The 26259-nt window shown below is 39.8% G+C and overlaps 1 protein-coding gene across 1 annotated transcript in view; it reads right to left on the bottom strand.

Moving 5' to 3' along the window:
• The window catches only part of CRB1 (crumbs cell polarity complex component 1), a 99373-nt gene that overhangs the window by 55313 nt on the left and 17801 nt on the right, over positions 1–26259 (bottom strand). The window contains exons 3-6 of the mRNA XM_074151778.1: positions 18618–19202; positions 12458–12653; positions 8888–9027; positions 7473–7655 (exon numbers count right to left, since the gene is read on the bottom strand). Coding sequence (XP_074007879.1) covers positions 7473–7655; positions 8888–9027; positions 12458–12653; positions 18618–19202 — 1104 coding nt within the window. The remainder of the gene's footprint in view (positions 1–7472; positions 7656–8887; positions 9028–12457; positions 12654–18617; positions 19203–26259) is intronic.

Genomic DNA, 26259 nt, shown 5'->3' with positions numbered 1-26259 from the left:
TTCAAGGAAAAAAGCTTTTCATGTTAAAGAGTGTTTATGTGCAGCACTGTTTAACACAGAGAGATGTGCCAGATTCAAAATGTCCACTGCTTGCAGGCTCTGTCAATCACGTCAGACTGCATTATACAACTTAACGTATCAGCGTAACTACAGAAAACAGATCACAGTAATGATGGACCAGCTGTGAAATTTTAAAGCATAAAACTCTCTACATGTTCTGAAAATAATATTGGTAGATGCTTTATAGTGTTTTAATTTCATATATTTCTACCTCAAAAAAACCTCCAAACATCTTGACATTTGTACATTATTTTGGTGCTGAATAATGCAGAAGTGATGGCTGCGATCTCTTTGCATTTCCAATGCAACTTGCAACAAGGGGAGGACAGATATTTCTCATGTAATACATATTTCTCGTGAAAAGATAGACATAGGTATATCAAGGCCCTAAATATAATTCTAAAAGTTGCAAACAAATTGTAAGGTCTAGAGGTTAATTCTGTAAAGTGTTGTCATTAAAAGTTCAAGGGCTCCTTTCTTGATGATCATGGTTCAGCTTTTACAAAATTTTAGCATAAATCATCATTGCCAGAAAAAATAACCTGTCAAAAGGTTCTCTTGTACAATAGGAATAATAGGGAGAAGCTGAAGTTTCAATAAAGCTGAATTGTATTTCATTAAATGGGGTCCTCTGCATAGTTAGCACCCATGCTAGGTTCATATTTTGTACCTAGGATCTGAAACTATTTCAGTCTCAGCTTGGAGCACATTACATATGGTAACTGGATCTGATAATGAGATACAAATATATTCTCCATGGGTTGTTGGGAGACTCCACTGCTCATAAGGTTATGTCATACCTTATGATCATATTGGACTTGAGTCTTCTTTTTTTTTCTGAAGTCGGGGTAATACTTACATACTTCACAGTAATGATATATGACTGAATTTACTTATATTCATGAAATGTTCAGATTTTAGTGAGGCTAAACCCAAGCTGCATAATATTGTATTAAATACAGAAAGGTTATCAGGTGGTATCAATATCATTTAGAGAGACATCCTGCTGTTTTCTGAAGTGTCTACCACTAAATTGGAATTCTTTAATCAGTGATAAACACAAGGTGACTATTACAACAAGAGTCTGCATTTAAACAGTCACTCTTGCAGTTCGCTGTCATGCAGGGGGGCAAGTTAAGTCATAAGAAGATTAATTTTTGCAAAAAATGGTATTATGCTTTCACAAAATATCACAAGATATAGGTGTTAAGGAAAGAGCTGTCATGAATAACATGTCAGTCTTAGCTGCTGTGGTGATTTATATGGCTGAAGAATGTAAAAATTACACTTTCTTGCACTATCATGATATATTACAAGTTGTTGAAGAGGAGCACTACTTGCAGTAGAAATTAAACAGAAATGTCCCATGGGTTCTGTAACGGGAACTGATAAAGGCATGGCAAATTCACAAATTCCTCCACTAATTTCAGTGTTTTGAGGTATGCTTCCTTCATATGGCCTTTATGTTACAGAGTGTGCAAATTGTGAGTTCAACCTCAGCTTTCCTTCTGGGGGACTCTCCAGAGAAAGACTAGTCAGCCTGACCTAACAATGAGTCTGGTCTAGGCTGTGAGAAGCATGTAAGAAGTGATTAGTGCTTATTGCAAAGCAAGCATTTTGATCAATAGCAAATAAAGAGACAAGCAAGAAACTAGTGAGCATGCTGCATTCTTGGAGTCTGAAACAATTCATAAAGCTGTCTGCTTCTTTCGCTGGAGTAGTCCACAGGCCAAGGCTAAAGGACACACTCTGTCATTCAAAGAGAGTATTCTGGCAGGTTCCAAAAATTAAGCAAAAAAAGAGGAGAAAAAAGAGCTCCATGACAAAAGTAGAGGAGGAGGGGGAAACTGAGAAGGAATCAATTCTTATGACAATGTGAACAACCAGGATGCTACTGAATGAAGAAATGTTAAATAGTACTAGAGTACTATCATTAAAAGCTTATCCAAATGTTCTTTCAAGATCAGAGACTTTAGTAGAGATGGGAAAAGTACTTTAAAGTCCTAATTGGTTTTTCTTTGTGTAGGGTTTTTACAGGCAGCAAGTGCCTGCCAGGCCCTGAGGGCATCCTGTGTTGATAGAGCCCTTGCCTGCACTGGTCTTGTAATGCTGGAGCTGCTAGAGACTGGCTGGGACCTGTGAGAGAAGGTGGTCCTCCTCCTTCTCCCCTGTGCTTTTGAACACAGGAATATATGGAGATCACAGAGTTTGGGTTGGAGATAGGGCAGCACTGTAGAAATATCTCCAGGAATGCAGTCACTTCTTGCCCATGCTCAGAAAATAGCAACACTTTTTCATGTTTTGCTGCACTACTGCCCCGCACCACAAAGTCCATTGTGTGAGGGAACCTTTCACAGCAGCATAACAGTGTAAAAGGGATCCTGTACTGATTGTGAGTTGAACTTAGGTGGAAAGGGTGTATGTTTCCATCCCTGGTACAGCCTCTCTGCAGTTCTAGAGGTGTAAGAAGTCTATAAATACATCAAGCCCTAATTCTGTTTTTCAGTGTTTCACATGTGTAGTACTCACATTTGGAAGGTCTCCTTCAACCAGCTAACCTTGAATGGGTACTTGATAGTAGCAGCATTCTACTTCTTGAACCTTTGCTTGTATCGGAATAATAATTAGCTTACAGACCCTCCAGACCTGTTAATTTTGAACTTGAGTGCTTGTCTTGCCTGCAGAAGAAGCCTGAGTCCCACTGAAAAAATGAGAGGTGCCCTTGACACCTTCTCAATTTAAAAATTGTCTTTTCTCTCTGTATCTCTTCCTTTTTTTATCCTCATTCTTCGCTTGAACAGTCCTGTCTTCTTCTAAGGACTCAGAATCAAGAGAAATTAACCTTTTAAACTCGATGACGGGCCATGAAATAAAGGGAATTAACCCGGTGTAATGGAGGAATGATTAACTGCAGTGGTGTGAACAGCTGAATGACAGATGAGGAAATAAAGGAAAAAATAAAATTTGGAGTTTGGAGACAAGATGAGAACTCTAGCTGCTCATCTGCTTGATTTCATTTTTGTAAGACTCACATTGCTTTATATATCTAAGAAAGATGGCAGCTCTGTGATCATTGCATTGATGGTTAAGAAGGGGATTTAAAAAATAAAAAACACAAAAATACACGTGTGGGGGACTACGGCGGGTCTGTGGACCCCTTGATTGAGGGTATGGAGTCAGGAATTGACCTTGCAGATATTAAAGTATATCCTTGAGAAAGAAGGGAGTAGAAAACATCCTGAGAAGTAAACAACTTTAAGGAACTAGCTGGAGACTGATAAGGAGTAGCTTTGGTGTTTGCAAAAGTTAATCAATGATATATTGTTATGACAATATGTAACCAATAGTAAAAGAACACGTGTTAAGAAAGAGTATATAAGAAAGTACGTGTGGCAATAAAGGTGACTGTTACTGCTTGAACTTCAGAAGAGTGTTGTCTGTGTCGCTTGTCCGTCTCAACAGCGACATACACGTATGGATTTTAAGCTTTCCAAGTTAGTGATAATGTGCCTAGTATCCTACCCATTACTCATAAATAATATTTACACCTGTATAATACTATCACAGGCCAGGGGAGAGCAGTACGGCTGGCTGAGACAGTCTACCCAGTCTGTCGTCTGCTGTGCGGTCTGCCAGTAGCAGCATCTAAAGATGTACAGGGAAACGGAAGCCCGATGCCCTGTGTGCTTCTGTGTTTCCTTCACCCCAGCGTAAGGGCAGAATCAGAGTCCAAATGATTCTGGTTTTGAGCACTGGTCCCATGACGTTCACAGTTCAGTATTTGGGTTGAGGTTTTCTTTAGTTAGTTGAGTGTTCAGTACTCTCCCATACTGGCCATTTATCTGTCTTATCTTCTGGCTCCAGGAGACAGTTACTTTCCCCCATGCATATGCCAGGAATTCAATACACATACGACACCAGTCTGATGGTATCATTTTCTCTTGCAGCAGTCCAACAGACTGGGAAAAAGGCCAAGGAGATTTAAAAGGGAAAAACAGAAAACAAGGCAAATAAATGAAAAGGCCAAAAAACATTTAGGAATTCATTATGCCAAAGCAAGCAGCAGTGCTGGTGGCACAACTGGCACATAGCAGATAACAAGACACCAGAAGTGGTAAGGTCCTCAGCAGCCAGCGCTTGTCTACATGTCAGCAGGCAGCAGGCACCCTGCCTACAAACGGGTTGGTGGGCTCTGCTCCTCTTACACTCACAGAATCACAGAATCACAGAATCTTAGTGGTTGGAAGGGACCTTTGAGATCATCGAGTCCAACCACATTAAAAAAAAAAAAAAACAAAACCACACAAACAAACAAAAAAACACAACACAAAACCAAACAAACAACACCACCCCCCCAAAAAAAAAAAAAAAAAAAAAAAAAGCAGCATCCATCAACCAAACCCCACACACAACACCCCACCACAAACCAACAATCCCGGGCACTAGAGCATGCCCTGAAGAGCCACGTCTACACGTTTCTTAAATACCTCCAGGGATGGTGACTCCACCACCTCCCTGGGCAGGCTGTTCCAGTGCTTGACCACTCTCTCAGTAAAGTAATAATTCTCATTCTCCTGAAGCAAAATAGATGGTCTTCATCCCTGGTAGCAGCACTGTCCCACCCACCTGAGGACCACGGGCAGTACTGGGAGCCTTGCACACTCACCCCTCCTTGGGCTCAGTTCAAGGCTGGAATGTGTCACTTGATGGACCTTCCAAGTTCAGAGGCTCTTTAATTTTGACATGGTGTTAAGTTTATTACAACCTGGTGAAATGAGTCACTACCAAATCCATAGCTCTACCCTTCTCCTTTCCCACATGTTTTCATGAGGATAGTGAAAAGTTTAACCTTTCAAATAAGAGTCTTTTTAAAAAATGTGCAGTGCTAGAGCAATACAATATATCCATGACATGAAAGGACACGGTTCTAGGGTAACTATTGCCTTTAGCTAGCAGTAACAAATCACAAGTCCTTTAAAAGAAAGGCCAATTTATTAAAAGTACTGTTGTGCTAGGGGGCCAGAGACCAAGGTAATAAAAAAGGTCTTGGACTTGCTACTGCAGAAACAGTGAGACATCTTGAAATCTGAGTATCCCTGAACGCTTTGATTCAAAAGGGAGCTGGAGAAGTTTAAGCCTTCATAGAATCTGTACAGGAATTTTCTGTCTTGGAACCAGCTAAGGCATATATTCTCAAAGACTTCGTAGCTCAGATAAAGTCTCCAGACTGGGATTTTTATTTTTTATTTTTAAGAATCAAATTGTGTAAATAATTTTGTTTGCAGGTTTGTTCCTTCTAAGACTTTTAGTAGGACTACTGACTATTTTTCAAGTCACTTCAACAATCACCATCTATAATAAGATACTGCAAGGTAATATTAATTCCTTTCTCCCAGCTGGGCAGGGAAATATTTTATCCTGACATATGGAGAAGGGCCAGAGAGAAATGTGTGGTACTACTGGGGGGACCAGGGACGTTGGCTGAGATGTACCTAAGGGCTGCTAGAGCAAAGCCTGGGAGCCTAGCGACACTTAGAGAAATCCTTCTGTTTTCTGTATAAACACGTAAATTGCTTGACTATGTTGTATCTCACACAGGCTAGCAAGAAAAGAGCTTAAAATTTAGGCCCTGCTGAAAAACAAAGGCAGGGAAGGAGCTGATAAGAGTAGCAAGACTAACCTTGTTTTGCCATTACTTTGCAGTATATTAAGAAATGGCATTTCACATGCAGCTTTTACAGCCATCCATGTTAAAGATTATGTTCTTCCTGCCTCCAACTGTCTGAGCACACTGTTTGGTATCTTGGGTTTTTTCTAATGAAAGTTACGTATGACATTCAACAGATATGTGGATAAGTAAACTTACATAAGGTTTTAAAAAACGTACTGTTATTTGCATATGAAGTCACCAGAAATTTCGGGGTTTCCAAGACTTTTGTCAGTCATACTTTGGAGAGTCCTGCACTGTGATTTAGGAGCATTCTTTTTCCAGACCAGTTAGAGTCTGCCTACCTGGGTCCACTGACTCCCTGAGGAGTAAAAGAATCCTCCATGTGAATGAAACCAGCAGAATCACAATGCAAATCAGGCAAATAAGGTAGGTGAAGGCAATTGATAAGGAAGTGGGAGGATAAAGAATGGTGATTAAACAAGGAAACACCTTCTGGGTCATCTGACAGAGCACAGGAGTTTTCAAGAGGGGAGGAAAAGAAACTTGCAAGCTGGACATCACTGGAAGGAAGCAAAGAGAAAGAAGTGGCACGTGAAGAGGTAAGGGTGCTTAGGACAGCCTGGGGGATATGGCAAGCTTTAGTAGAGGCCTCATATTATACTCTCTTAGGCAGAACAAAAGTACAACAGCAACGCTTAGTGACAGGATAGGGAAGGCCAGTTAAGGGGAAGGGATGGAACAAAAGCAAACAAGTCTCAATGCTACTTTGAAGAAAAATAAATTGGGAATTCAGAGTGAAATCTCTGCTCTCCGTGTACTTTTGTATCTTCTGTGTTGGAGATATTGGTCATGTAACCCACTGGGAGACACAGGAAAGTTTGTAAGCCACTCAGGACACGTACAGAATGAGAAACTGAAGACTGGTTAAATTACTAGCTATTACGTATTTTTTTCCTTCAGAAGGAAAAAGGGAATGGAGTTGATAGAAAAATACTGTAAACCCAGAAGTGTACAGACCAAACCCAAATTGTTTGTGGCTGTGCTAAATAGTGTAGGCTGTGTTACATGCAAATCTCAACACATCTTTTTTAGGATTATGGGTATCTGTAACTTCAATAGGTTTTTTTCCCTTAAGAACATAGCTATGCACACAACTTGAAATTATTTTTCATTTAAGCTATAAAATATCAGCAATGCACAGCATTCCAGTTTTATACAAAATGTTGTCTTGTGCTCAAAGAGGTGTCCCTGCCAGTCCCCAGTGCTGCTATACGGAATTACACAAGGACAGAAACACTGAAAGCTTGAGAGTTTTGTTTCATGGTTGTTTTATGAAAACACTCTCCTATTTATTATTCATTGTTTTCATTCATGTATCATAATACCTGTGCACAGTGAATTTCAAACTCATGATAACACACCCACTAACTGAAGTTTATGGCATAATTTAGGCAAAGGCGGTTATAAGTGACGAAGCTTTGCAGCCAAGATCGTGGGAGAGACCGGGTCTCTCTCCTGCTGCCTGGGCTGCCGTAGAGGCTGTGCTCGGAGCCTGCTGCTCTCTTCCTACCTTCACAACTCCCTTTGTTCCATACAACGTGTGTATGGTGACCACCAGAGGGACCCTTTGCGCTATGGCACCTTGAAACACATGACATTTTAAAGTTTTATTTACAGCCAGGCCTAAACAGCAGGATATTGCAGTACATCATTTGCTAAGCTTTCACCAAAGGAATCTTACCGGTAAAGCCTGGTTTACAGCTACAGATATAGCCCTCGGCCTTGTCGTAGCTGAAGGCTGGTGGCAGGCCTGGGATGCTCCCGTAGTGGCTGGCCCAGGATCGCTCCACGCAGTCACCTCCGGAGAGGCAGGGGCTGCTGCTGCACTCCCCGATGTCCTCCTCGCAGCGGGAACCTGCATAGCCTGTGGAGAGCCGTGAGGAGAAAGTGTTTAACTGGTGTGCTCTCTATTCATTCCAGACCCAAAAAAATAGCATTGTGAATATTAGATGCAACTTGGTTTCAGACACTGTTATGTGCTAAAAGATTTCCTCTGCTTCTTGAAGGTACGAATGTTTCCTTGCAGGTCTCTGTCAGGGCTCTGCAGCAGGATATTGTTACAGCTATTCTGCATCGGCAAGCTGAGCTTTGCAATCGTCTACAGACTTTGGGTTTTTTTAGGAAGTAAGACGGAGATCTCTGTGGGTAACAAGGTGCTGCACTGTGCTGTAGATACACTCTCAGGTTATGTGTAGTTTTCTTTTTACATCATCTCCCTATGACACAGGAGAGCAGGGAGTGTAAATTATTTGGTGTTTGCAAAGTGCTTTATCTGGAGTTTGAAGTGCCACAAAACTCCCTGATTTCTGGAAAATGTGAAGGGTTGTGCCTAACTTTTCCCATTTCTAATGCACCAGGAACTGTGTAGTCCCACAACACTGTGGCATTTACTCCTCATAGCACGCTGTGTTCCTGCGTCCTCAGTAAGAGCACAGATGTTAAACTTTCTAGAGAGACCTCTTATACTTAGTCTGGATGCTGAGAGGTTCACAAAGTCTCTCAAAAGCACAGGGTCTGTGTCCCCAGTGGTGGTGTGGGAGCCTTTTTGCAAATGGCTGGACATGCAAGCATTGCTGGTAGAGGAGAACACAGGCCAGTGTGTTTCATCCTGTACTGCTAGGCAGAAGAGCTTGCACTGGTGATATGAAGGAGACTGGTTTCCCAACGTAACAGTTTAATTTTTGTTCATAGACAGACAACATTTTGCATTGAAAAGTAAGTTTTTAGACTGGTTTAAAAGTCATGTTAATGAAGACTAAAAGAAGGTCAGGCGTAGCAGTGATTCATGTGTCATAGGGGTTGAAGGATTAAGCAACTGGGAGATAGATCCCAACTTTGACCTATCTCCTGTCTTGACTCCATAATACTGGCACTTCTGTTTTTGCCTACTTCTGCTGTGCAGGGAGATCAATCCTTAGCTGGAAAGAAATTTACCCATAGGGCTCTGACTCATGATGAGTGAAGCCCATCTGAACAAAAGCCCATAGAGTATTTTTAAGGTCATGTAGCTTCAACCTTTTATTGTATCAGCAAACAAATGAGGGCATATCTACTACACAAGGAAAGAAAGTGTTTATAGGAGAACTTAGAGCTTACCTGGCCAGCAGTGGCATGTGTAATTGTCAGTGTTGTCCTCACAAGTGCCATTATTGTAGCATGGTTGTGACCAACATAAGGGAGTTAGGGTCTCACAGTGTAAGCCCATAAATCCAGTACCAGTACAGTTGCAGCTGTACCTGCAACACAGAATGCAATGTTCACTCTAGCTGGAAGTCAGGAGATCTGGGCTTTGTTCCCAAACCTGCACAGGCTTCTTGTGCAGCCTTGGCTAGCAGCTTGCACAGTTGAGTCCAGGCTCAAGACCACCATCTGGTGCTCTAGGAGAAACCACAGAAATTGGGAACCAACAATGAGCTTTTTCCTGAAATATGTGGTTTTGTCTGGGGGGAAAAAACCTGCTTGTGAATTCAAATTGGTTTTGGCAGATCATTTCTTCTAAGAATTATTGATTATTTTATTTTTATTTTGGGGGGAAAATTTTTTCTGTGATTTCCAATGCAATTTGTGTAGGCTTAAGATTAGTCACAAAAAGAAAAGGGGAGACGCAGTAAGTGTTAATATCCCTTTCTCTTGATCTGGTAGAAATTGAATTGGCAAAAAACATAAGGCAATTTCTGTTCCTTGACTAAGTGATATTTTCTCTTTGATGAAAAACAATATTTTATTGTTAGGTTAGAATAAAAATGACAATTACTTGCATAGTTCCAATAATAACAGTAATACAAGATTCCTTTTGATACCAATGTTACTTTTAAGGGTTTAGAAGAAAACAAACTAGTATATATAAACAAACAATGTGCAGGTAATTAGTAACGTCTGGCATTTTTTGTTTGTGTTTTTTTTCAGGTGAGATAATTATTATAAAATATATAACTCCTATGCTTAGGTCATAAGGTATAAGGTCAACTTCTATGTGTTGTAAGAAAAGACAGGCCTTTGCAAAATAACTATGTTAAATGTGTATGCTTGGATGATCTTTGTCTAAAAATAATTATCAGAAACAAAAATTTATTCTTATATTGTTTTACTTTACATTAAAATGATATAGTGGTTATTGTACAACTGAAATCACGGGAAATCTTGCTGAACAAGAGATAAGTATACTTATTTGATAATTTCTGTGCTTAATATCTAAGTCTTAGACTTAGAGTAAATATATGGAGAGAAAGCGAAATTGTTGAACCTAAGGGAACATCAGAGAACAACTGGCTCCTGCAGTCTAACAGACCAAAGAGCATAAACTTTTTACTACACTATTTAAGTATATATAAGCAGAAACTTCTGGCTGGCCAGTTTATTACTAGTGTATGGATTATTCTTAAATCAAAATCAGAGATGATTTAGACCAGGTGGCATTTGAATTTAGGATATAAAAACTAATGAGGAAGATGTGAATCAGAAAAATAATTTTCATTCCAAGGGTCATTCTCCAAACAGAAGTCTCTTCTGCTGTATTTTTCACACATTTCCTCCATGTGCCTTCAGTTTGGTGCTGTTCAGCTTTGTGGTGAAAGATTTTTTTCTGCCTTAGTCCATACTCCCTTTTTTCTTTAGTGCAGAATCATGGAGCAGTGAGGAATATTCACAACTCACTGCTTAATGTGAAGCCCCACCTGTGAGTCTTTTTTCTTAGGTATCTTTAAGTGTTTGACATTGCTGTCAACCTTCAGGGATTCTGGAGGACGTCCTGCTTGTGGGCAGGCTGTGACTGAGCAGGCAGACGGCTTTTTCTTTTAAGAACCATATTCTTAGACACTCTACCTAACATATTTTTGGGCTCCTTGTTTGATGATCTCACAATATGCATAGAGCAGTATGTGCAGATGTTCTTTCCTATGCAATCAAAAGAGCATTGAAGATCCTGGAACTATTTCCTATGGGGAAAAAAAAAAGGCTTGGAGCATGCAGAGGTATCCTCTGTGCCTGCACACACCATGTTTTGTAGGTCCAACTAAGGTGCCTCTGTAAATCATTGAATTTAAATAAGAAATGTGCAATAATGTGAAACTGTTGGGTTTTTTTTTTTTTAAGAGATCGAGTTCTACTTTGTTGCATTCATGAAACCTCACTGGAAGAATCAGTCTGAAGTTTGGGAGAGAATTTTGTTTGGTGTTCGTATTTATGGCTTTAAATGCTAAATCTCTCACCTCACACACTTCTGTGAGAGCTGGTGACACACACAAAATCCTCAGCTGTACTGTAGCATTAGTCAGAAAAGGAAAACTACTGTTTAAAGACTACAATTCTTCATTTAACCCAAAAGATACACAAAAGGAAGGAAATTGTTAGACACCCTTCTGTTTTGAACTGCTTTGTTGTCTGACCCTTTTCATCATGTAACAAATGTGGAAAAAGCTCCAATCATTCTCCAGATATCCTGCAGTATTACAAGCCAATTAAAATTGCTCTTACACATACCTCTGCTTTAAAAGCTAGGAGAAAAATGAGTAGGATTAAGTCTGGCCTGAATGAGCATCCTGGTTGCTCACCTCACGCATGTATCCTCAAAAGGCTTGCAGATTCCTAAGTGGGTCTGCTGTGAACTAGTCAGGTGCGAGGTGACCTCCCTCCCCCCGCTGTCATGCTTCAGCTACACTGGAAAATAGTAAATTGCTTTGTCCTGTTCAGAGTCATTCCGCGCTGCTGAAAAGGAGCTCCACAAGGTTGGTGCCATGTCACCACACTGTACAAAAGCTTGTTCCCAGAACATGATCTCTTCCCCTTCTCATTTGAAGCAAGCAGGCCTTTTGCTGACATGACTTTTGGACTGATTTTGGGGGCACTAAAAATCTTCAAAACTGCTTTATAAAAACTGGAAAACACACAATAGAGGCCAAATCTTCTGCTGGTCAGAGCAGTGCCTGCATGAATAACTTTCAAACTGAGCTTATACATGTATTTTCAGTTTGGGAATCTCATGCAGAGCCAGTATCGGTGAATGAATGCCAGAGCTCTGGCTGCCTGGGCTGCACTTGGACCTCTGTGTAGGGCTATTAACAGTAGGTGCAGAAGCTCACTTTTCTGTTGCCTTGTATTCTTTTTATCATTTTTTTTTCTTTCTTCAATGGACTGCAGGTTGTTTTGAATAAGGAGCTGTTGTCCTATATGCCTGTAAAGTTCCTGACACGTTTCCTAATGATATCTATTACTATGGTTACTATTATTACAGTTTTCCTCTGCCTCTCTTTTCTAATACTTCTGTCTGTCGGTGTGGGCAGCTGGTGTTGGCAAATTCAATTTTATACACTCTCACATCTCTCTTGGAAACTAAATTTTGATGACTGTTAGAAACAGAATTCATCTCTAAATGATAATCCTCAGGGCAAGACAAATAATATGTTGTAAATATTTAAAGTACAGACATGAAAGATACACTTTTTGGTCAGTCTTTGCCATAAATATTTTGTTGTCCTATTGGCTCTGACACCTGACTTGCGTTCTGTAATCCTTTTCAAACTTAATCTGAAGTCAGTGCAGGATCAAGGCATGAAATCCCCCATTTGAAATCAGCTGCCTGGCAGCGCAGGCTCTCATAGCACTCCTGTCTGCAAACAGAGGAGCTGATAGCACTACCCAGCTATTAGCATTACCCAGCTGTAGACATACCCGTTGGCATCATCTGTGCACTGTCCCCCATTGAGGCACGGCCGGCTGACGCACTCGTCAATGTTGGTTTCGCAGAGGTCGCCGAGGAAGCCTGGTGCGCAGGAGCAGGCGAAGCTCCCCAGGGAATCACGGCAGGTCGCGCCGTTCAGGCACGGCTGCGATGAGCACTCATCAATTTCCAGCTCACAGTTTGTACCTTCAAAAGAAAAGAAAACAAGCAACTCCCAATCTTAAGAGGCAGTTAGTTTTGGAGATCTCAGCAAGGACTGTTTTAAGTACAATATTCACATAATCCATTTTTAATTTTTTTTTTTAAGCAATTGCCTATTTTTAAAAGGCATTTCCTCCTGGATGTGCATTGCAAGACTAGCTTTTTCAAGGACTGAGAGAATTTACAAAATAACAAATGAGCTGTTAGTCACAGGAATAGGTAGAATAGCAACTTTTTGTGTAGCTTGAACATGAAAACAGAATTAACTATTTTCCGGATTATTCTAACCATGTCACTATCATATTTGTATATTACAGATATGAATATTAATTAAATGACTTCAGAAGAGTCCGTTTAAAGCTGTACTTTTAATTGAATTCCTTGGGAAGCTGTCTGTTTAGCTGTGGTTTATTGTTTTGGGTTTTTTTTAAGAATTAGCAATGTGTAAATAAATTGGTCTATGATGCCATGTTTACAACAGATCAGAATCTTGAGTTTGCTCTTCAGAGATAATTTATGGAACTAAATCAATTCTAATATTAGTTTACAGCTATTTAGGAGAGTTGCCAGGTTAAATATACACTCCTTATCTCTATCACAATCCGGGAAACACTAAGAAAATGTCATAATTTCATAATTAATTTCATAAATAATAAAAGCAGCTCCTGCTTTGATTATTTCAGGGGTTTGTATGCTTATGCACTTATTTAGTACTTTGAGTAATAGTGATTTATGTTTTTTAAATAATTTTCACCTGCTGAGTCAATTTGTTTTAACAGCTACAGTACCAACCACAAAAAGATGTGAAATGGCAAATTACAGTGAAGAAGCTGCTTTTAAGTGGACTTCTCTATTTTTAATTTGGTTTACTAAAGTAGCAGTAGTATTGTAAATAGTTTTCAGTGGAAATTTCCTACTTGAAAGAGGATCTGCAGCCCTGAGATTGAGTTCCATGTTTTTGGAGAGGGAAAGTTTTCAGTGCAAGATGATGGGGCAGGTTTTCAAAAGATGGAAACAGACACATTTTGATGATGGATATTTTCTTAGCAATTTATTTAGGAGCTCGTCTCTAATTCTTTTGTTATACTGTGTCCTGCTGTGGAATTTGTACATTCTAACTCAGAACATCTTTCTCAAAGCACTAAGATTGCTAATATTTAGCACTGTTACTTGATTATTAATTTATTTTGACCCTTTTGAATGCAGCATCTTTGTTTAAAAAAATAAAATAATAATTTAAAAAATCTGTATTATGGATAAATACCTGGAAATATATTAAAATGCCAAAAAATATTTGAGGATATTAGTCATAACTATTTTTTATTGTATTTAAACATTGAAGTCCATGTTAGTCTTTCCAGTAGTTAAGAAACGTTACTGCTATAGTTTTACAGAATTACAGAATATATTTTTATAGTCCCTGGAGACCATGTATAGAACACTGGATGGGTGCAGTTGCCGGTCCCGTGCCTCCAGTTTAAGGTTCACTGGTCAGCTAGCCACTACTTTCAGCGGGAGCCTGCCGTGAGACCCTAGCACAGGAACGCTCTCTTATGGCTTTATGGTAATGTACATTACATCCAGATATAGTGAGCAATCCCTCTGTGGTCATTGCCCTGTGAATTCACTGTAATTGTAAACAATGTGTTTGCAGAAGTGTGTCTAGTGACCGTAAATCTGCCAGAGCTTGTTAACAGCTTACTGCGAACACTAAAAATCATGTGACAAAACAAGCCCTGTTCAACAGTTCAGCCAAATTTAAAACTACAGGCCTGAAAACAGCCTGACGATTAACATGAGAACATGGCGTTGTTGTTTTGGTTCATGTCTTTAATCTATCAAGCCCAGTAACCTGCCTTCGGCAATGTTGCCTCAAAAGAAAACTTCTCTATGTATAATGCATCCAGCCAACACGATATGCCACGCAAAAGGGGGGAATTCCTTCCTAGCCTCCTCTGAATCTGCTGTCAGGCTTTCTTATATGTGAAGAGGAGAGATGAAAAGATTAGATCTGCATTGCACCTCAGTTTAACATTCTGTCATAAATATGCTGTATGCCAAATATCATATGCCAGAAAGGAAGAAAAAAAAAAACCAACAACCAAACACCAACAAGCCCCGCCACGGTTATTGCACGGGGCTACAGCAAGAGCAAAGGCATCCTGTCCTAGAGAAGGCAGAGTGTTTCAGCAGATACCAAACCGCACAAGTGGTTTGAATTGAAAGACTGGGAAGGTGGATATAAGTGATATTTATAACTTTTGCGGTTTCTTTGAAGAACTAAGATTATTTCTTATACTGCTTGCTTTTCAAACAAGTCCTACTGTGCACTCCTTTGTACAGCCCCAGTCAATAAAAAGTAAATGCAGGAAAGGATAAAAGAGAAACAGCCAACATTTTCAGACTTGCCTGCCTACATATATATTGTAAAGTCACTTTCTGGTCAAAGGCACTAGAGGTTTGCAGGCTCAGTGTAATTCCAGGTGGACCTGCATGCTCTTAGTATGGCTGGAAACTGGTATCCAGGTCACCCCTTCCACTCTCCTGCACTGTAGTGCTGTGCTCAGGGGCGGCAGGTACAGAGGACTGTCCCCAAAGTCCTCAATCTGTATATAGTGATCTTAAATGACATTATCTCGATTAGAGAGTGCCAGGTAGCTATTTTCTAGGCATCAGCTTTGAAATGGCAGGGAGTGAGCTCATAAAAAAAAAAAAAAAAATTAGAGGGAAGGAAGAGTTCAGTTTCTTGGAGCGAGGCTTGTCCTTTTTGTGCACAGGTCTATGCCAACCCCCAGTGACCTGCGTGCATGCACAGACGTAGAGTTGTTATGGGTCTTGCAACACTGCACTGACCAGACACAATCAGAGAACAGTGGGGCTAAATCCAATCAAAGGTTTTGGTGCCGGCCATTTATGAACTGAGACAAGCACTCTTTGGAAGTACGTGCCCTCTGCTAGTCTCTGTTTTGAAAGCCATTTGAAACATGGCCAGTACTGCTGGGCTCCTTTCACATCGCAGTCTTGCCGTTTGGAGTCCCTGCCTCACCTGGGTGTGAGGCAGGGAGTGTTGTTTGAAACTTGAAAGCTGGAGAAGGAAACACACTTTCCACTTTGGCAATTGTTGTTGGAGAGACAATGCTGTTTGCTGTTGATATCCACAACGATACTGCCATGAGCTTGTTGGGAAGCGAGGTCTGTACTTGAGGTACTTCATCCCTGCGCACCTTTGAGTGCTTAAAACTTATGACGCATCTACCCCAAATATTTGGATGGTGTACATATTATTGAGAAGAATATTGCATGAGAACTTAAAGATCCATCAGGAATAATTTCCTCGGATTACACAGAGTTCATCCCAGCTGTGATTACACCACAGTAAAAGGTATTGCACCAGAAATTTATCTAGCCCAGTCTACCTATTGTATCTGTCACTGAAACACTTTCTCCTGCTCTTGTCTTGGGCTAAGACTGGTGTTTGGAACTGCCATGCGCCCCTGACAGCTCACACTAAAATGTTCACTGGCAATGGAGGACTGGCTTCAGCTGGGTCCAGCAAGGTAATTAATGTACCTAGCTGTGGGTAATAACAGGCTCTTACACCATGCTCTGTTGGGGTGAATTAAAAGCAAGTGCAATTAGTGCAATGGAGGGAAAAAATGCATTTGATTAAGGTAGCCAGCAAAACTTCAACAAACAAATTGAGCTTCATTATTTAACAGCTGCGTGACACATGTCTTGTAAATAATTTCACACATGCAGAGCATTATCATAGAAACTGCAGATTTCATGCTAAATTTTCCAGTCTTTGGCTCTTGGTGCGTTCTAACCTCTTCCATTTGTGTAAGAATTATGTGTGACATTTCTCAGCTATTTTAAGAAGTGCTGCAGCATACCAATCATACAAAATAGCAGTCATAGTCCATGAAACAAGTAGCAACCGCAGCCAGTAACTCAAGCATTTGGTTAACATTACTGCTGTGGATTTACTGTACATTCTCTACCTACATATCAAGAGATATAACCTTTTAAACATCTTAGGGAAATGAGATGAGGCTGGATGACTTCCCACAGTAATTCATAGTGTCAGGCCAGGATAATAACGGTTGGCAAGATTCCCTGACAGAGTAAATGAAGGTTTTTATTACCAGTGGGGACACCTCGGGACTTTCATCCAGTAATCCCTCTGGCTTGTGCGTTTAGAGTAACTCACAGCAAGGTGCAGAAAACAACAACAAAGAATGCTTCTGATAAATTATTTTGTTAAGTAGCCTTTAAAAGCTGGTATTTTACTGCTGGAGAAGCAGTCTGCTACTCCGCTATAGAATTATTATGATTAGTCTCTTTGCTGCTGGAAACAGTGTTAGAGTTGTATGTCAAAACACCGCAGCCTTTTCTGTGTTGTATTTTAGACCTCTTCTCCTTCCTTGATTTTCTCCTCATTTCTTAACTTTGCTTGTGCTGGGTGTGGAGCACTTGTCATCACTTGATTTTTGGTGAGAGCAGAGAGCATCAGCCTGGGAAACAGCAGAATTTCATGATGAAAGTGAGCAACTCCAGCAGAGCGGGTTTCCTCCAGCAGTTTGTGTTGATCTAAATTTTCATTTCTTTTTGTTTGGGCTTTACTATTTTATTATGTTTTCTCTCTCTTTGTCTCTAAGGTGTATATTCTGCCTCTTTCAAACCAAGTTCCTGGGCTATGGATCCAGGCCTGGACCCCACTAACAGTGCCAGTTAAACAAATACAGTTTCCTGAATACAACAGGAGGTCTGGGCCGAGTCTGATCATTGCAGAGTAACCATGCTGGTTGTTAATAGGTCTTTCCTTCCTTCTGCTCTTCGGCTTTCCCCCAGTTGTGTAGTTTTCTCCTTGGTTGGCCTGGGCTCAGACACCCGCTGGCAGCAGCGGGGTGGCAGGAAGGTAACAAGCTTCCTTCAAATAACATTCTCTGTGCTCATGAGGGATATTAACCGAGGGCTGGCTTCCAACGAGTGCTGTGTCAGACACGGGAAAGCTGCTTTTTACCTCTGACTTCCCCTCCTGCATGGGGATTTGGGGATGGAGCTGTAAACCACATCGCTTATTTCTTATTCATTTGAATCACTTGAAGCAATAGCTATTTTTTTTCCCCTCTTTTACAGCAGGTCTCTTTTTTCTTTTCTTTTTTTTTTTTTTTTCTGTGCTTACCTGGCTGGCAGTCTATCACTAAAATGCCTCCCCTTTTCTCCTTTTAATGATTCAGTGTGCTACCTCTTGCAGTCCTACCCCTGAACACAGCTTTGAAATTTGAAGGGAGCTGTCTCCCGCAAGGATTATATGCTCTCCAGTAGAGGAAGTAGGCAAGAAAAATCATACCCATACCTTAAAAATGGAGCTACATAAAATGGGATTATCAAAAAATGGGCAGTTTGGGAGCCTGATAATACTTTTATTTCTATTTAACTTACATAATGTTCTAGTTGCAAATGAGTCCTCTGTTTCTGTGAAGGGCAGAGGAGAGGAAGTTCATGTGAAACATATAGGTTTAAGAGTACAGTTTGCCATGATTAGCAAACCAAGCAAGACTAATTAGATCTGATTTTTAACCCTGTCAAACATAGGTTTTGTCTGAGGACCAAAAATTATGTATAGCACACTGAGGACAAGCATTTTCAGAATGTTTCTTTTAAAAGGAAATTTAACCTAGCCCTGTGACATAGCTCGATGTTCACAAAACTGCTCTGCAGTTTTTAGTAAATGTGAGACTTCTTTAATCCTTCTCCATCTGATATCAGTAGTTCACAGCGATAAGGTAAACCGTAATGCACCAACTGCCACTGGTGCCAGAGCTGAAGGCAAGGTGGTAATACAGCTATGACTAAATAAGTGGGTGGGTGGGGGAGTTGAACTTGGAACATGAATTATGATGGTTCTCTAGGATGCAAAGAAAAAGCTGTTTTAATACTGCTTACCTGTGTACCCAAGAGGACAGATGCAGTCGTAATGTCCTATCTGGTTAAGACAGGTTGCCCCATTCAGGCATGGATCTGACACACATTCGTTCACTTCCAGGTCACAGTGCTTGCCTTGGTAGCCTGGGACGCAGTAGCAGGAGTATTCATCAACCCCATCCCTGCACACTGCTCCGTTGTGACATGGTTCGGAAATGCATTCATCAAAATCCATTTCACAGAGTGTACCTGTATATCCTGCACTACAAAGGCAGGTAGGCCCAGCCAGGCCATTTTGGCAGGTCCCTCCATGCTCACAAGGGTTTGCGTCACACGCACTGATGGCTATTTCACAGGTAGGTCCATTATACCCAGTAGGGCACTCACAAGTAAAGCTGAGGTTTCCAGCAGAGCTTAAACAGGTAGCGTTTTGAAGGCAAGGGCTTGAGGAGCAAGGGTCAGTGGTTTTATTGCAGAGTTCCTCCTCACTGTCCACCGATTCATCTGCACAACAGCAAGTATCGTCTTTACAACCAGCGACGCATGTAGAGTTCTTTTGGCAAGAGTTTGACAGGCACCTGGAATCATTCCTCATGCAAAGTGACTCTAGGAAGGAAATACAAAAAATCCTGAGGACTTCCACAGCACTGGGAGTAACCAGGAACGAAAGAAGTGCGACTCAATGCAACGGTGCTTCAAAGCCAACAGTTCCAATTGTTGGCTGTTGAGAACAAAACAGGGCTGGTAATTGTGTGACATGTATTAGTAGATTAATAAATGTAAAATGAAAACAATTATAAAAATACGAGTAGGTTGTAATTTCCTGTTTTCACCTCATCCAACAACCATGGCCTGGAGTGTCAGGATTGCTTAACTTTATTAAAAGTACAGTTGCGACAGTATTGGTGGTTGTCAACAGATATCCAACAATATGGAATGCATTTAGGTATGTTTAAGACTTTTTTTTTTTTTTTTTAAACTAGAAAAAGGAGTTGAACCACATTTTTCAGTTCAATACCACTTTGTATTCTTTTGTGGTGGAAGTTTTTTGTGTTATAGTTCAACAAAGCTAAATGACTTGCGTGCAGTCATAGCTCAAGTAAGTGGTTCAAACCATCATGCACTTTGATTTTGACTTCCTGATTATAAATAGTAATTTGACAGCTGTACAGCATTTCCACCACAAAGAATCTCCCAAACACCTGAGATTCAAAATAGCCTTCCGAGAGCCTTTCAGCCTCTGAGGCTGGAAGGACGTGGTGAACACGGTGTAAAAAACGTTCCTTACCCTCCAGGAACTCAGCTCTTGGCAGTAATTAAAGGCCACTTGGAGTTGCCTTGCTGCTGTAAAGACTGGCTGACAATGACAATAGCTACTTCTCACCTTCCAATCAAGGAGGAGAGAGCTGTTACCAGCATTGTTCATAACCCACAACTGAGAAACAATGATAGAGTTAAAGCAGTGAAAGTACAGAAGGATAGTGTTTCTAACAAAAGAAAACAAGAATTTTGCCATGAAACCGTATATATTTCTTTTTAAAAAATCATGACTAATTGTCTCCATAAAAAAACGGCTGTATTCAGATAAGCATAGCATACTTATGTAGGTAGTATGCCTTAAATCCAGTGTTAGGCATACTAAGCAATAGCAGCAAGGTGCCAAATGCTGAGCACCTGATGAGGTAGGTGTGTTGACCTGGGCTGAATCCTCTGCAATCACAGCTTCGCTGCCAACAATATCAAGTGAGCTAGACTGAAGTTTGTGTACTTTTGTCTGTGCTATAATCAGCGCTCCCACGTGCAACACAGACACAGGTGAAGAGTATAATGGGGTTCTGCTGATCACTAAATTAATCTCATAATATCCTGTTGCTTCTGTCATGACTTGCTGTTGTTTTGGTATGGGTCAGTGGAAACAGTGTTAAAAATCAGCACACATCCTGCGTCTGGGAATTTTGTTACTCACCTATAAACCAACTCAAGGCTGTGGAGATGGTAAGACCCAAAGGAATGATTGCAAATGGGGTGTTTGCTCTAGACCTCTATGTTGGTCTGAAGGTCAAGCTTTTGAGTGCTGAGGACAGGCTAGTGGAAGAAATCCTGGAGTTGCCTCCAAATACTGTGTTACTAAAATGAAACAACGGCAGATCAAACCTCATAGACTGTGATTAATGAAGAGAAGAAAGGCAAGTCATTACTTACTGACATAAACCACCTAGAAGATAAGGATCATATAAATATTGACCTAAAAAGCCAAATGCATGTATAGTATTTTGATTCTTACTGATCAAACTGGAAAATCTGACCTGGAGTATAGTAAGAAGAGCTCTATCCGCTATAACCAGTAAATTTTTTTCTTTTACAACTGATTTGCAGCATGTTATAAGAAATTCTCTACTGTATAGTAAACATCTGAATACCATCAGACTTCTAATGTGATTACAATGTGACATTTCTCAAAATACAAGGATAAAACTGTGAAGAAATATTTTGCATCTTGCTAGAGAAAAAAACCTATTTGTATCACGAGGGGGTGGGGAGGGGGAAGTAGTCACATCTTGGCCAAGAATCTATGAAATAAAGCTGAATGTTTCTTTTGGAGAGAAGGTAGTGATTCAGAAAGAAAGACTACTAGGCTGGAGAATGAAAGTTGCATTAAGTGATCTCCGTGAGAGTCCTGTAAACATTCTATTTTCTTCTTTCAGTTTATACTTTTATTCTGGAGTCTTGTTTGGAAATATGAAGGGTGTGTGTTTTCTGCAGCAGTTACTTGAAAATGAATGGCAGCACAATGTATGTTTTTGCAAACAGGGTGTTGTGGATGAGCTGAACTTCTTGGAGAAATTCAGACTGTCTACCACCAGTCTCTCATTGATACATGTCTGAAGAAGTGGAATAGAGATTTATGTAGTAACATTGATAGTAACAGTGACATCATGATTTAAAACAAACTAACAGTGGTCTTCAAGATTACATAGAAATAGTTTCTTGAGTGTTGCATGTGTAAGTAAAACCTGAGAAATGTTTTTGTTTGAACTATTTTTAGTTGTTGTCATGCTCATATATACCAGAGATGCATCAGAGGAGCAATATCTACAAATGGTATGGTCTTTTCTTGGCAAAGATTATCTTTATCTAATATAGGCTAGGATAGACCTTTGTCTCTTGTTCTTTGAAGGAAAACAAGACAAAAATAGTACTTCTGATTTAGCCTCCTTTCAAAATGATCATCCCCAAACATGTTAGTTCTCAGTTTTGCACTGGGAGCAGATCTTTCATCCTAATGTGGTGTCATTTGTATTTCCCCCGGCTCACAGCTCACACTGAATGCAAAATTCAAGACATTGGCCATGGTGTAATGACCTGCTCCACAGTCAGCAGTATCACAGACCTTTCTCCTCAACATACTCTCATGTATGTTCTCATGTACTGGTTTACATAATTTTGTATATTACCCATGTATTTTATTTCTTTTCTTTAGCCTGGATAATAAAGAGCTTACTGCAATCTATTAAATACAGTCAAAATAAGCAAAACTGTGTTCTTTAGGAACTTTTGCACCCCACATTTTTCTTGGGATTGCACAACTTTAAAGAGCTTTCCCTTCAGTCTGTCTGCCTACTTAAAATTCATTAAAAGTGCATGTTTGAAGAAACATTGCAAATTTGAAGAAATTAACTATGATTAAGTAATAACGTTATCTAACTATTGTACTGTGTAAACTAAAAGAGGTGAGGTCAATCATTCAAGTGCTTCTTAAGTAGGACCACTGTGACATGAGAAGCAATTTAGTTAATTATTACTGCTTACTAATTACTAGTTTGCATGCAACAACTCAATTTGCTGTAATAACCGTGTGTGAGAGAACCTGAAGCATTTGCCAGTCTGCAGTTTTGATAGCAACATACTAACTTTGAGCAGTGCTTAAAAAGCCTCATGGCTTTCAGAGGCAGTAATAGTGGATGGAAAATGACAGAATAGGAAAAAAAGCCCTAAAAGCAGTCTGTAGTGAAGGCAACCAATTTGTTTCCAAGGTGACATCACAATGGGAAAAACATGAAATGGAAAACCTTTCCTGGACTTTTTAAGCTAGTATCTTAATTTCAACTCCTCTGGAATTTATAAAACAAATTTCTTATGCAAAAATTGCCAACAGATAATTCAATAAATCCAATGCTTCCTACAGGAAGTTTTTGTCTGATTTGTCCTACAAGTTTACAGCAAAGTGTTAAAGTTTCTGGAGTTTTATCTTCATTCTAATGTGCTGTGCTATGTTTTTTATTATTTGTACAGTTCTTGAGGAACACAAGAGTCCTGAAGTTCTTAGCAGAGATGTAATCACTGTTGAGTTTTAGCTTACTTGTAATTTAAAGACTAGGACCAAGAGTTTTTGTTAGGGATGCTATACAGTAGTTTTGTCCCAGCAGCAAAACTGCATCTCAAAAAGGTGATCATCACAGGGTATGCTATTATCACACTGTGGTTATCAAATGGTATGCTGTTCACCAGGACATTCCCATGACTTTTCTGAGAAAAGCCACATTCCTAAATGACGTGAGTGCTTCAGAAAATCCTTGGATCCTGCTAACTGCTAGTTAGAGCACCAATTTCCACGTATTTGAAACCAGTTATTTACACTACCTCCCTTGCTGCCCCATGGAAACTCAGTTTCCTTGCTGCTCTGGAGTGATGTGGAAGGATGGATTTGGGAACTTATTGAGTTATTGAGAGCTGTGTGGAAATGAGAGAAGATCATAGCATGTGGAAGCTGAACTCCCCCATGCTTTGAAATGTGATGTGGCAGAGTATGGTGGTGTCTGATGCGAAGGGTGGCTCAGTTTGAGCTCATGGTTGAAGAATATTCTTGATTACATTTGCAGAAAGAGAGCAGAAATGTTCCAGTGTTTTAGGGGGCTTGATATTTGGTAAGGTTGTAGAGGGATAACCTGAAAAGGCCTGATGTTCTAGCTTAGATGCACAGAGGAGTCGTTTTCATTCTTAAGAAATTATGGTCACTTCAGCACTGACTTGTTCTGACAGAGCTTCTTAAAACTTGTATGTAACATTAGGAAAGTGGAAACAAAATGCCGATCACTTTGGATTTACATTGACTGACACTTGAGGTAATTATCAGTCTCTTTATAAACGTTGGTACATTAATCTAATTACGAGAGGAATAAGTGCCAAGTATTTTACCCCATGGTTAAATCCTTCTGATGCAGATGAGATGTTTGGCAGTAAAATTCTTTGCAGTAAAGCTTGCCATCTACTGGCAAATCGTCAGTACTACCGGAAACATGTCAATACCTGCATCTTCTAAAGTTGGCGCAAACTATTAACAAATAAAAAGACATAAGAAATATAAAAATGCTGAGAAAGAGCCAGTTTTTTCTTCTTGGACAAGCTTACTTAAATTCATTAAGTGATGTTGTCAGCGTATGAATAAATGAGCTTATATAACTAATCAGGACTAAATAAGCATTATTTTGGTCTGGTAAAGACTTCTTACTAATCAGAAACCACTGAAGTGATACAAAACAATGTGGGTGTTGGAATTGCATGAAAATTAGTATAGGAGGGCAAAATTAGATTACCCAGAAAGTTGAGATAAACAGGGCAGGAGTCTTGAAAGGCTAAAGCAGTTCAGCAAAAATCTTCTGACTCCTGATAAGGAAACTAGTGTTCCTCAGTAAAGCAGGTAAAATAAGAGCTCATCCTTATATCTTTCAAGACAATTTGGTTGGGTTCTTTTGTTTGAATCAGAGAGCTAGAGAGTTCATGTGTGCTTTTCAAAATATTATGTTATCTTAAGTTGATAAAAACAAAAGTAAAGTAAATTGATCCCCAATTCTGAGAATCTGATCAGCAATCTCAGCCACTCAAAGCCCACAGACAAAACCTAGCAAACTGTGCCGGGTTGCTTTTGGCAGAACTGTCTTTCAGCAAAGACTTGTTCTTTCCGGACACGACTCTCCCTACAAGTTGGTGAAATATCATAATCAGCAGCAGAATTTAAAAACAAATTTCAATCACTGCTAATTGCATTGTTATGAACTGGGGTTCACTTGACCGTGGTCATGCTTGCACTTTGCTAATCATCTCATCATGCCTGCAGGCTGATTGTAATTTGCAATGTTATTCTTCAAATGTGCCTTCTTCCCCTGAAGGAGAACTCTAAGCTTCACAGAAGCTCTCAATGCTAACAGCTTCAGGGTCTTTTACATACACGGCAGAGATTTTCTGACCTTCTTAACACAAGGAAAAAAAAATAGTCTATGAGATGATAGAGAAATTCTTGATACCTACATAGTCATCAACATTGAGTTTACTGTGCTTTGAAGAGGACTTCTTTCTTTTTTTCTTACTTTGGTGTTTTGTTTTTTTTTTTTTAAACAAAGAGTTAGTACTTCACATGTTTGACTTAAAACTAGGAAGCTACACCAGCTAATGCAGATAAAGCAGTTCACAGCAAAATCTGACTTTTTATTAACTCATACATTTTGGAAAGAAATGGATAGCAAAAAACTAATATTCTTGTCTATGAGCTGAGAAATGAAACTTTCAAAATACTCCTAAGGAAAAAGTGATCAAATTACAATAGCAAAAGATAATGTGTTCTTTTTTTTTTTTTTTAAGAAAACAACCCAGAAAATGTGTGTTGGATGGGGGCTTTTGTTGGTTTTAATTTGGTAAAATGGCTTATATAATTGACATCTTGGTTGTGGTCAGTCACTAGAAGGGTGAAATTTCATTGGGATAAATGATGTTTATCTTAGTGCTATTACTTCAATCCATCTTCTGTTGGACACACAACACACACACACACACACACACACACACAACAACAGCACACACAGCATTTGTTCACAACTGAAGGTTTACCTTATGATCAAATAAGCTCACTAAAGAAGTCATGGGATAACAGAATGGTAGCAAGGGCTTAGATAGCCCAGTGTCTGGAGTTAGAAATAAGAACCTTCAATGCTTGTGTTCATTTCTTGTTTAAAACTTTCCCCTGGGGTTTTAAAACAACTGTGTCAACCCGTTTTACTAAAATACTAAGCTTTGTGACTTTAGTGAGATCTTGAAATAATTAGCATTTACCTGGAAATATATAAAATATTGCCCAAGGCATTTAGGGCCACATTGTAGAGCATGCTTGGCTTTGGTATATCTAGGCATATCTCAGTTTGTCTGCGGTGCACCATGACACGGAAAATACAGTTCATCACTATGACAATAACTTCCTTGCAAAGACAGCCTTAGAAAGTTGTGGGAGTACATATATATTCAGTCTTGATGTATCTTGAAGAACTAGGGAAGAGATGAGCACAGCTGCATAATCGACAGTGACAGAGATTGGGATCAGATACCTTCACCATGAACTGAAAGGCAGAGATGCAGTGTGTGGATCAGCATTTGGCAGATGGGGAAGAAAGGACATGAAACCATGCTATTCTGGATAAAACAGAGCCAGGTAAGGGGCTATCTTAGCCTTCAAAATATCTTTTTCCATCATGATTCTCTGTGAACAGATAAATTCCATTTTTCCATACAATTCTGATTGCCAGACTAAAGTCTCAAACTTTATACACATTGCACTAATACTATTTTACCCCTTCCCTGCCCATATCCCAAAACATTTGTCTACTCTTTTAATTAT

This window comes from Numenius arquata, chromosome 8 (assembly GCF_964106895.1).
Source record: "Numenius arquata chromosome 8, bNumArq3.hap1.1, whole genome shotgun sequence".
NCBI classification, from domain to species: domain Eukaryota; kingdom Metazoa; phylum Chordata; class Aves; order Charadriiformes; family Scolopacidae; genus Numenius; species Numenius arquata.
The sequence above is the reverse complement of the archived record's forward strand: the minus strand, read 5'-3'. Positions and strand labels throughout refer to the sequence as shown.